Genomic DNA, 12,765 nt, shown 5'->3' with positions numbered 1-12,765 from the left:
GTTAAATGATAACATAATTAACCAAATGATTCCAAAATCAGTGTGTGCTTCTGGATGCATGAAGGAAGCTGACGTTCTAAGTAATCATAATTAATTCTGGATAACAGATGGCCAAATCCCAAATGCTTACAACAGCATTTTCTCACTTGATCAGTTGATCCCACCTCTACTCTCTCCCCTCCTATAAATAAATACTCCTTCCTGATATAAATCTATCATCAAATTAACCCATACAAACTCATACCTTAAACCACTTACTAAGCTAGCCTAAAAGCAAAAAACATGGCACTTTTCGTTTACCAAAGCATTCTCCTCTCCATTGCTGTTCTTCTCTTCATCAAACTGCTTCTTTCTCGTACTAAAGATAACAACAACAAAAAGCTCCCACCAAGCCCACCGGCACTTCCGTTAATCGGTCACCTCCATCTCTTAAAGAAACCCCTCCACCAAACACTGGTTTCCATATCTGAAAAATACGGCCCTGCAACATTTCTCAAATTCGGTTCCCGCAACGCCCTTGTCATCTCCTCTTACTCCTTGGCCGAGCAGTGTTTCACCACCAATGACATGGCATTCGCCAACCGAGTACATTTGCCATCTGTCAAACAGGCTAGCTTCGACTACAATGACATCGGTTTAGCCAATTACGGACCACATTGGCGTAATATTCGTCAGATTGCAGCTACAGAGCTTCTCTCTACACAGCGGCTACACACATCCTCAGATGTCAGAGTCGGGGAGGTTCTTGACATGGTCCGCCGACTATTCCGTTCCTGGAATGCTTCTGCTGGTTCAATGGGGTTGAGTTATTTTGAGAAAGTTGACCTTAAGGTGAAGCTCTTTGAGCTGTCCGTTAATGTGTTCATGACAATGATTGCTGGCAAAAGGTTCTACGGAGACAACATTGAGGATTTGGAAGAGACGAAAAAGTTCAGAGAGGCAGTGGAGGAGTTCATTTCCTTTAGAGGAGCTTCAAATGCAGAGGACTTCCTGCCAATTCTCAAGTTTCTCGGCATGGCAAAAGCAGCAAAGAAGCTGAATCATGTAGCTGAGTTGAACAAAGAAATGACGCAGAAGCTCATCGATGAGCATCGGAAACCAGGAGCCCAGAAGAAAGGGACCATGATCGCAAATATGCTCGAGATGCAGAAGGAGAACCCAGAAAAATACAACGATACAACTATCCAGATAATTGCAGTGGTGAGTAATAACGGATTGTCGTTCTCACTTTTATATAAGTTAGAAGTTACAACTTCAAATTTACATATTAAATTCCTGCAACATAAATATGATTTATTATGATTTTTTTTGTTATCGTTTGCTAAATGACTTTTCACCACTTCTTTTACAGACCATATTCCAAGCAGGAGCTGATACCTCATCCAATACAGTAGAATGGGCAATCACTCTTCTATTAAACAATCCTGACGTACTAAAAAAGGCATCAGTTGAAATCGACGCACATGTCGGTACCAAGCGGCTCGTTCAAGAATCTGATTTGCCCAACTTGCCATATCTTCATTGCATCCTCAATGAGGTGCTCCGCCTCTATCCCGCTGGCCCGCTTCTCGTACCGCATGAATCTCGGGAAAGTGTTTCTATCGGAGGGTATGAAATTCCGCGAGGTACAATGCTTTTGGTCAACGCTTATCACATTCACAGAGACCCGAGTCTGTGGGACGAGCCGACCAAGTTCATGCCTGAGAGATTTGAAAGCGATAATGCAGATGCCAAGAAGATGATACCGTTTGGAATGGGGAGGAGGAGGTGCCCGGGTGAAGGCCTAGCGATACGCGAAGTCGGACTTATATTAGGGACCTTCATTCAGTGTTTTGATTGGAAAAGGATTGGAGATGAACTCATAGACACAGGTGAAGGTTCTGGTTTGACTCTTCCAAAGGCTGTTCCACTTGAAGCCATGTATCGTCCGCGCCAAGTCATGATGGATGTTCTCTCCACCTTATAATTAAAATGTGGCAGTTAAAGTCGATCTACCTTTCGATAGTTTATTCCTTTTTTTTTTTTGCTCATGTTTGGTGTAAGGATTGTGTTGTAATTTGTTTAAGTCAGGTTAGGTTTATTTGTTTTTTTTGAGTGAAACAGAGGTCTAGCCTCTATTTGACCGAAGAATGAGATATTACATGAGTAGTGTTACATAGCTCATTGCTAAAATAAAATTGCGAAAATGGTAAATAAAGGTAAATATACTTGAGAGGGTGTCTGAGAGAGATAGCTCCTCTTCCGTATGGAAAAATTGAAAATAAGAAAACCCAAGTCTAAGGTATGTTATAGACCATTTACTGATCTTCACACGATTACCCCACCGATTGTTATGAGTTATGCGCAATAACCAGGTCAATCTAGGTACTTACGTTGTTTTGATCTGAGAAATTCGCTTGATGTAGAATGCATTGCATATTTGTAGTTTGTTGGTATTTAAATATGGAAGCATGGAAGCAGCTAATAGTCTCCGGACTTCAATTCTCCAAAAAAATTTAGATAGTTTTAAAAATCTAAACTAATGAAGCGAAGTTAGTAAACTTCAATACTAAATTCTGTAAATCAATTCAACGAATTCCATCCACATAAAAATTTTCATTTTAACTTCCACTTTAATTGTTTTGAGCAGGACCACATATAGAAGATTTCTAACCGTTTTTTTAAAACTAATAATTAACTAGGATCACTTTAAATATATGTATAAATGAAAAAAAAAATTCAATTTTTTTTTTCAAATTGTTTTTTAAAAAAAAAAATTCCTATTTTTATTTCAAATTAGCAATTTTGTCCTTTATAGTTTTTAAAAGTGTTTATATGGGGGCTTGAGTTCAACTCCTAGATGCCACCACGTTATACATTTTGCATTTCAATCCTTCCAATCTAAGTTTTATGGTTCTGCCCTGGGATTAACTAGCCATATTCAGTTGGTTAGGAAATAATTCACAGTAGGATCAATTTAGGCTAAGTTGGAGATTGACATTGCATGAAGGGAATTATTAATGTCCTGTCACCTGTGTTGAAACTTCACAATATATTTTTTTATCCAATTGAGAGCAACTTGAAACTTTTTAGAAAAAAAATGAAGACCTACTAACTGGTAGAAAGGCTATAGAGTTTGCCTGGTGCAAATATTCAAAATTTATTTTGTTGAGCAAAGGTGATTTGATTTTGGGAAGCATCAGTCACCCTTTCCAGACCCAATCCTTCCCTCCTCTACATACTTCGTGGAGCAGGCTGTAAGTTATTTAAAATATAATTATAGCAATATCATCTATTTAAAATTCTATTATATTAAAAGGAAGAAGTCCCTGTAAAAGTATGTTGTTATTTTTTTTATTGGGCTCTGGATAGTTCAGAAAATCAGAATTCTTCTTGAGTCCAGAATTCCTACGAGCAAATTATTACTGCTAACAAACTTGATTAGAAGCATAAATAAAAGTCAATTTTAAATTGCTTCTTTCTTGGCCAAATATGCTGTTAATTTAATAAGGGTGAAAATGATATTAGTCATCCATATTCGAATATTTACGAATACAATATCCATTATCCGAATATTTGTGGATACTGATAAGGATGTGAATACAGGTTAAAATGGATACAGACATAATTTCGATATTCAGAATATTTGGATATCTAATTAGCAAGATATATGTTTTATCTAACTAATAACTTCTAACGGAAAACAGTTAGTTGGCTCATTATCATGATTGGATACATGATATGGATGTTAGTTTATTTATAATATTTATATTTGTTTATATATTTTACTACCAAATAATTATTTCACAATAATTTCCATTCATTGCATAAGATTTGAATAAATTTTACTTTAACATCCAAATTATATACATAATTGTATTCTATCCATTTAATATATATCTTCTGAATCCATATATATCTTGTGTTCAATTGTTTCTATATTCGACAAATGAAAAAAAAAAAAAAAAAAAGGCATACGGATATGGTCTAACCACTGTCTGATCCGTTTTCACCGTAATTACTATACATTAGTAGTTAAAAATAGTCTTATGCAAATAAGAATTTGCTAATTTATGTCTCTAAATCTCAATAATTTAAAAGAGAGGAAGAATTGATAACCGAGGAAAACATGAGAACCACCTGGTAGCAACTTGGTAATTGGTATGCCCCTATACTGAGACCCGGAGTAGGATGAAATAGGTATTAAAACAACATATTGCCTGGCCAATTGATATTAGCTGGTCAGAACAATTTTTAAAAATTTAGAAGATTGGCTTGGCACCATTATTGGTAAAAGAACTACTGGTATTTTATTACAACTCAGTATTTAAATATTAATAGTGACGCCCCACTTGTTTCAGGTTTAATGTGAAGGTTCTATATAAAACATTATTTTTTGTAATGATATTTATTCGGATTTATTTTTTGACTTTTTGCTAGTATGAGTTCTGTGCATTGTGTTGTATCATATATTAATGGAAGTACTTGCAAGGAAACTAATTGGATCGGGTTTGGTTCATAGTATCTCTGATAAGAACAACAATTCAATTTTTAGCATAGTTAGGGCTAAAGTGAACAGCTGTTCTGTTGAATTTCTATATTAATCGTTACTGTATATTGCCCATATTGGGCTTTACATTTGGTCCATTTTCGCATGGACACCTGCTAATGGGCGGGTTTCAATTCATAACCGGCCCGTATTGAAATTTGAATGATAAATGTCCAGTCCATAACCGGCCCGAACTTGAGGAGCTTTTGACCATGTTCAGCTCGTCCAACTTGGATCATTACATACTCCAGTTCATAACCGACCCTGTTCGGACAAAAATAGATGGACAACCAATGAATATTCATTCGACAACCAACGGGTTTTGTATGGACAATAACCGGTTTTAATGATGCACATTGCACAGTATGAATGTTGGATCATTACATATCTCTCTTTATAATAATTGGCAGCAATTTTTTTCCGATAAAATAAAAGCACCATGTGAACTGAAAAAGTTATCATTACATATCTTTGCAATTTACCTTGTTCGGACAAAAATCAAAATGCACTGGTAAGAGAAAACCCTGCACTTTACCAGAAAACCCACAGCTGGTATGCAGATGCCTCTAATTTTTCCAGAAAAAAAGCCCTGCACTTTACTAAAATTACAAAAACAAAAAAAATGCTTATAAGTTGAAGCAATCTTCTATTGTCTTGTTTGTCATCATAGGCCTCTACTGTCTTGTTTGTCAAAACCCTAAGAAAAAGAGCAAGCCATTAATCATTTACTCTGATCTAATGTTTTGTAACAAGAAGTTTTTGTTAATAGAAATATGATGGTTATTTGTAGAATCATCCTCTCATAACACCGTAACCAACTAGTTTCTGCTCAAAAAAGGGAATAATCAGGTTTCTCCAAACTCATTAAAAGAATAAAATCAACAGTCCATAGACATTCATTTGCAGAAATCAATCCTTTAAATTTTGAAAAAGAACCAAGTTCTTGAACTTTTGGAAAAAAAATTAAGAGAATTATGAAGAATTATTTGTTTCTGCAAGGACCAATTTGATATTTTACCTGCTGGCACTCGTAGTTCATGGAAAAATTGTTGAATTGCAACTTCAGCAAAGTGAAGCACACTGATATATTTTATAATACTCTACATTTTTCCCCCTTCATTAAATTTCCCTAAAAACAATTGCAACTACCTAATAAGCAGTTACGTACAGCAAGGTCAGAGATTTGGTAGTTAATCATTTGCAATAATAATATCTATCTAGATTTCAAATTGTTGAGTGTGTGACAGGATATAACAAATAAATGGAGCCCATTCTATACATTGCAAAAAATTTCTTGGTACATAAACTTTATGAAAGTACATTTATACATAATTAATTTGTAACAAATTTTTTTCCCACTGTATATCTATCACTTTTTCTATATATATATATATAGAGAGAGAGATAGGCTAATGTGCTTTCGGTAGCATATGGACCGAAATACACACGGTCTAAATTTGAAATTTCAAAATTCAAAAAGTTGATCTGAACCGTTCATCTTATTCTCCATATTAATATGTGCTTGGAGACCAAATTTTACATTTTTCTGAATTTTTTTACTATTTATTAAGCCACTTTGAAAATCACTGATCCAACGATTTTACTGTTTTGTTAAACCACCGTTGGATCAGCAATTTTCAATAAGTTAGAAAATCATTATCAGCATCTTTTTTTTTTCTTTACCAGAACAAGTATTTAATTAGAATTCAATAAGTACCTATTTGGGACCATCTCTAGCCATCATAATACTGGTACTGTAAAATATATTACTGATCTGAAACCATGAATATCTATATTACTGGTAGTGTAGATGGCATGAATATCTATATTACTGGCATGAATATATAAGTACCATGTGATATAGATGGCACGAATATCTATATTACTGGTACTGTAGAATATATTACTGATCTGAAACCTACCGGTACCATGGGTAAAAGTAAATTAAAAACCTATATATGTCATTTATTCCCTACAACCACGATAGGATATAAGCAAACAGTTAAATTGGTAAAATTAAATCATGTTTTTGTTGGTACCAATTTCTACTAAAGTAAATTAAACCATCCATTAACTGATCTGTAAGCTCCAAGTAATTTCAATAATCATCACTATATATATACCAGTCACATAATAAAGTGAAGTAATTTTACATACTTTAAAGATGAATTGTTTCTAATTCTTTTGTTTTCATTTAGTAATGTCAAATACAAGGACATGGTACCAGAGATATCCAATACCAGTACCTTCTTTTTATATTTCACAAATTCACCCTAAAATCGAATACAACTGATTATATATTCATCTTCCAATTATACCAACCTCATACAAGAAAAATGAAAATTAAGCAACCATCAAACAAAATTATTAGAAATAAGATAACTAACATAAATTGAGAAATAATGAAAGTCAGAAATTGAGAATTCCAGTCAGAAAGTCAGAAATTGAGAAATAATGAAATTCAGCATTCATTACGTCTTTCCTCATTTCAGTATTGTACCAGTACCAATTAACCAAGATATATAGGTTCTATTGGCAAGTCCCAAATAAATAAAATCATCAAATTGCAAAATGGTGGAGACAATACCTAGAAATCACAGTACTAACAAAGAAATTTACCCTTAATTAATTTGAGTTCAGAAAGGAGAGGCGGTGAAGAGGAGGGAGAGGCGGTGAAGAGGAGAGAGAGGCGGAGTGGTGCAGAGAGAGGCGGAGAGAGGCAGAGAGAGGCTTAAGTTCGTAATCAAAGGCTGCTCAATTCAAACAGGAAAGATGGAGCCGACGAGCCGTTTGTTCACTGGACTGTTCAATGGTCAAGAACCGGTTTGTTCACTGGACAAGGTAATGGGCTGATCCAATGGGCTGTTCAGTTATTATTTAGGCCTGTTCAGTTTCTAGTAATTAATTTGAATTTGAACTGGACTTCGGGCTTTGTTCAGATTATAGCCCGTTCAATATTTATTGGTTATCTGTTCAGCCCGTTTGTTCACAGACTGTTTCCGTTCAATTAGAAGCCTTTATATTTACTGTTACAGCTGTTGTATCAGCCGGTGTGGAAGGATATCCTAAATTTATGAATTTGACAGTCTTTTCCTTCAAGTTCTTTTTGATTTGTTGTAATACAGTGGCTTGGAGCGTACAAGAAAAATATCAATGTAATGTCCCAAGATTTTTAAACACTGGTACACTAGATATCTCATATCGCATAGAGCACCTTATCTTCCGATTAAAGACTGAAGTTGGTTATAGAGCATGGTAACAACTAACAAAAATGATGAACCAGACTTGAATTCGGCTTTCAGCTGAAACCAGCAAATGCTAATAGTAATGTAATTGCAATTTTTTATGAAGCGGGACTTTAATTACTGATCAAGTAGACATATTTTATTTCAAATTGATTTTGGAGCATCTAGAAGATGCAGATGTTGATGTGTTGCCAACAACTAATCTTCTATATGGAAATGCTGTAAGGATCATGGGGACGCACTGAGTAATGATATTATTATGGTTTTCTCTCTCGGGTCAAACAAGATGGCTTACTATATGCATAAAGCATCTATAAAATGGGGATTCTAGAACGTCTCTTCATTGGAGTTTGATAGATAGGTACCATTTCCAAATAATTTTCATTATTTATTTATTTTTTTCGTATGATTATTATGTGACGCAAAGTTCAGTTGTCTGGATATATTATTTGATGGAATCAATTGGAAATTATGACAAAAAAACATGTACGTAGGAGCAATATACAACAGTACAATACTATTGCTAAATTAAATTAAGTAAGACTCAAGCTTGACCTTTACATTTAGGTGTTCAACCAATGCAGTATCATCAATCAATATTCAAATTTTCAAAGGATAATCAAGCGTCCAATTCTCACGGTACATCTATTTGAAAAACAAATTACAAAAATAAAATTGTAGAAACTTTCCATATATCGAGAGATAATGGATACCTTTAGTAAATCAAACAAGTAACTTAGGTGGAATAACAATAAACGAAAGTTGAGGTTTAGAAACCTAAGAGGGTAGAAATTGCAATTCCAGTATTGTGTTTATTAAAGCCAATAAACGAGAGTTGAGGTTTAGGAACATCGGGTATGATTAATAGAATCCTACACACAACTATCAATACAGAAACGAGTAGCATGCTGTATTAACTCGAGGCCATGCGCCCCGCTTCAGAAATGATGCAGCCCGCATCAGGTGCCGAGAGGCATAATTGAAAATGAAGTCAGAAACCCTAGAAACGTCTTTTTATAACTGATTAAAACTCAATTTTACTTTCTGTCATTCTAATTATTGTTATTGAACTTAGAACCTTAAACAAACTAAATCAAAATTTTCTCACTTCTAGTTTTTAATTAATTTAAGTAGAGTCCAGTTAATACTTAAACCGTCATGTGGATCGATACCTGAATATGCTGCTCGATAAGATTGTGCACTTGTGATCTGATTCGAAAGGTGTAATTAAGATTTAAAAGGTATAGTTTGCTATACTGAAACTTTGTTGATGTGATTTTAATAGCTTAACAATTTAATCCCTAATCCTAATACAATTCGGTCACAAGCGCATGACCTTATCGCTTAGTAATTTGGGTATCGAACCACAGAGAGGTATTGCAAGTACTGGTTTACCGGTTTTCAGTAATCTAGACAAGCAGATATTGAGTGATTTTTTTATAAACTGAATAAAAATGCTGGATGAATTAACTAGATGCAGAATAAATTATAAACTAATGCAGACTAAATTCCAGAAACTCAGCCTAAATTCCAGACAGAATGCAGATTGAATTATCTGAATGCAACAGAATGCAGATTGAACTCCAGAAACAGTAAATAACGAGAAAAATCAGAGAGAATGGATATCTAGGGTTATGGTTTCACTATGATACTTTTAATTATGTATTTCTAATTGTTTTTATAATATTTGGGTTGCAATTATTGAGGGGGTGTTATCCTAAGGTATATGTTTATCCACTTTCGTGGCTTCGCACCGTATCTAGATTAAATAGGTCTCCTACGTTCGTGGCTTACCAGTTTTAATCTAAACCCATTAAGCTATTTGATAACCCGTGTTTTTTCCCAAAAGCCTTTTGGACTACTTTCGTAGCTCCGAATACTTAAGTTTGTTTATGTTGTTCTAGCAATTCAATTTCTCCTTTCGGTCCATCACCAAATTTACCTAATATTATTTGCATAATTATCACTATTTTAAAAAGTACTTCTAATATAAATTTCTCCTTTCGGTCTCAATTTATTATTAGTGGATCCCTTAATAAAATAAGAAATAACTAAACAAACCAAGCAAACATTCATAAACAAATCAACATCACAACCACAAATATAATTCAAACAATTAAATTAACATAACAAAAATATCAAGTTACTCCCATATCCCTAGATAAAATGTTTAGCCAAGCATAATTTCGACACAAGCACAAATCATATTTGATTCCATTAAAATCAGAGAAATAAAAGAAAAAGAGAAGAATAAGGGCTCCCTTAATCAAGTGCAGTTCCTTCGATTTGCCTCTGACTTCTCGTTATCAAAATGAAATGTTCTCCCCTCGTTTTCCCTCTGGCCGACCTCTCTCAATCATTCCCAGTCACCAAAAATAAAAAAGAATGCTAAAGTGAAGATATCTCTCCTTTCGTTCCCAGCCCAATATATTCCTAATTTGATTAAATCAAATTTTGGTAAGAAATCCCCCTGTTGCTATGCGCCAGCTATCAAATTAGCTAAATAAAATTGGCCGAATAAAATATAATAATTGGCAATCAAAATAAGTTGTAATCCAAACAAAGGTCCAAAAATGAATGATGCCCTGCCGATTACTCTCTAAATCTTTCCTTGTAAGATTTTCGTTCATTTATTTCTCCATTCGGCTTGACAATTCTGATCTTCTGTGCACATACTAATCGCATGGTTTTATGCTTCAATTCTGCAATAATTAATAACTTGCGCAGTATCTTGTGTCTTGACTAACATTAACTAAAATTAAATGAAATGATAAATAAAATGCAATAAAACAAGGTAATTAGGACCAATTTTTGGGCTTAATCATATGTCAAATAATGGATTAAATTATGGTTCATCATTTGTACATACACTTTTGTGTGAACAGTTATATGTACATGAAAATTACTCTTTTTTCAAAGCTATTGATTTTACGACAGTTCATATTTTGCAAAAGAATAATCAGAATATTTTTGAAGCACAAATGGAATTACTGTAACTAAACCCTTTTTTTAATTAGACCGGTGGCTACTGGCTAGAGAAAAAGTGAACCATTTCTCTCTCAAATCTCTTGTAGCTGTGATCAAGTTGATTACCTTTTTTATGTCCTTGTCTCATCTACACCATTGACTTAAAGCGGAAATTTGTGTAACAATTTGTGTGACGAATGCAAAGACATCTTTTGCTCATGTTTCCGGGAGGAGGCCTTCTGTTAGAGATAAAGTGTTGTAAATAACGGTTTATATTCATTAAATAGATAGGATATTGCTAAGTGATTAATCGAGAATAATTAAAAATAATCGGTCATATTCAGAAATAATATGTCAAATAGTCAGAAAAATCAGTAACAATTTGATTGCCACCAACAACTATACGGTCAATTAATCATTTTAAATGGCCATTTTTAACAACACTGTGGGTGTTCGGCAACTCCTCCTTAAGACTCCTCAGAAACTTAGTACGTCCGAACAAACTCTCCTTAGTAAGAATTAACTTTTGCTCCTTTTGTTCAAATTCCTAAGCTTAAGTTCCTCTTACTCCAATTTTTAATACTTCATTTCTCTTGAATTAAGCCTCCTTAACACCTTTGTTGTCTACTTAGCACCTTTTTCTTAATTCAATTTTACATAGCAAGTGCTACTTAAAATCCACTTAAAATTTAATCCCTCTTATGATGCTGCACACCCGACTGAGTCTGATCAGTTAGAAGCCCATTAGACCGAACCGCATGAATTATATAATTTGGTTTGGGGTCAGTACTTCTAGCACACATTCAAAATCTTAACAAATGTCTATTTTAGAGTGCATTTAATAATTAAGATTTAATTTTAATTATTTTTCTTGGAAACGATCATTTTTGTCAACTTGCTATACATTTTGGGGATGAAAATAAATTGTATTTAAATAACATTTTTACTAGATAATTAATGAAATTGTGATAAAAAATTATATAAAAGAAACTTTATCTGATATTATTAATAAAATTTTCTATTATTTAAAAATCAACTATTTTAATCTGAAATTAGAATGCATATTGTTGACACTTATTTTTTGTCCAGTTAGAGGAGACCCGTACAAATACCCGATTTTTTTATAAATATTCAAAAAAATAATTAAATTTCAAAAAATAACCAAAATTGGACAAGATTTCAAAATCTACTCAAACCGGAAAAAAAAAATTCTGGTAATTCAGTCTAAAACCGGGAAAAAAAATTCCGGTTTTAGTATTCCAAAGCCAGCTTCTAAAAAAAAAAGATACCGTAAAAATTTTCCGGTTTCAATATTTTTTTCTTTTTTAAGATTTTTTTTATTGAAATAGAAATATTTATAATTTATTTATTTTTTGTATTGAAATATTAAAAATATTTAATATATTTCTTTAAAAATAGATTGAATACTATATAATTTGATTTATTAGAAATGCTACTACAAATAACCCAGATCAACATTTTTCATGCTGGATTTTTTGCGGTTGTAAGAAAAATTAATATATTTATTTATGTGTTATTGGAAAAAAAAATGTTTGGATTCTCAGTTATTGATCCCGGTTCAAAAGTCACTTCTAAGTAAATGCATAAAATATTGTCATCTTTCTAGTACATTTAATTTGTAAAAAGTGGTATCTATTTTTGGAAAAAAAATTAAGTTATTTAATGATTGTTATTAAATTATTTTTAATAACAATTATTAAACAACTTAAATTTTTGAAAAAAAATTCCGGTTTGAGTAGATTTCGAAATCCTGCTCAACTTTGGTTATTTTTTGAAATTTAATTTTTTTTTTATATATTTATATAAAATTCGGTACAAATACCATAGTTAAATGATAACATAATTAACCAAATGATTCCAAAATCAGTGTGTGCTTCTAGATGCATGAAGGAAGCTGACGTTCTAAGTAATCATAATTCATTCTGGATAACAGATGGCCAAATCCCAAATGCTTACAACAGCATTTTCTCACTTGATCAGTTGATCCCACCTCTACTCTCTCCC

The 12,765-nt window shown here is 33.1% G+C and overlaps 1 protein-coding gene and 1 long non-coding RNA gene across 2 annotated transcripts; one reads left to right on the top strand and one right to left on the bottom strand.

Annotated features, from left to right (window-relative positions):
* The first annotated feature begins 231 nt into the window (after window positions 1-231).
* Window positions 232-2,007, top strand: LOC144569862 ((+)-piperitol/(+)-sesamin synthase CYP81Q2-like). Its single transcript, XM_078320335.1, has 2 exons — window positions 232-1,200; window positions 1,352-2,007. Exons 1-2 carry the CDS (start codon window positions 283-285, stop codon window positions 1,964-1,966), a joined length of 1,533 nt encoding a protein of 510 aa, XP_078176461.1. The 5' UTR covers window positions 232-282; the 3' UTR covers window positions 1,967-2,007.
* A 2,963-nt stretch (window positions 2,008-4,970) lies between these two features.
* LOC144569173 (uncharacterized) lies at window positions 4,971-7,287 on the bottom strand. Its single transcript, XR_013515991.1, has 2 exons — window positions 7,148-7,287; window positions 4,971-5,225 (listed from the first exon to the last, which is right to left on the bottom strand). It is a non-coding gene; the product is annotated as an uncharacterized LOC144569173 (long non-coding RNA).
* Between the last annotated feature and the right edge of the window lie 5,478 nt (window positions 7,288-12,765).

Source organism: Carex rostrata, chromosome 18, assembly GCF_964058835.1.
Source record: "Carex rostrata chromosome 18, lpCarRost1.2, whole genome shotgun sequence".
Lineage (NCBI taxonomy): Eukaryota > Viridiplantae > Streptophyta > Magnoliopsida > Poales > Cyperaceae > Carex > Carex rostrata.
This window is presented reverse-complemented; position numbering and strand designations above follow the sequence as displayed.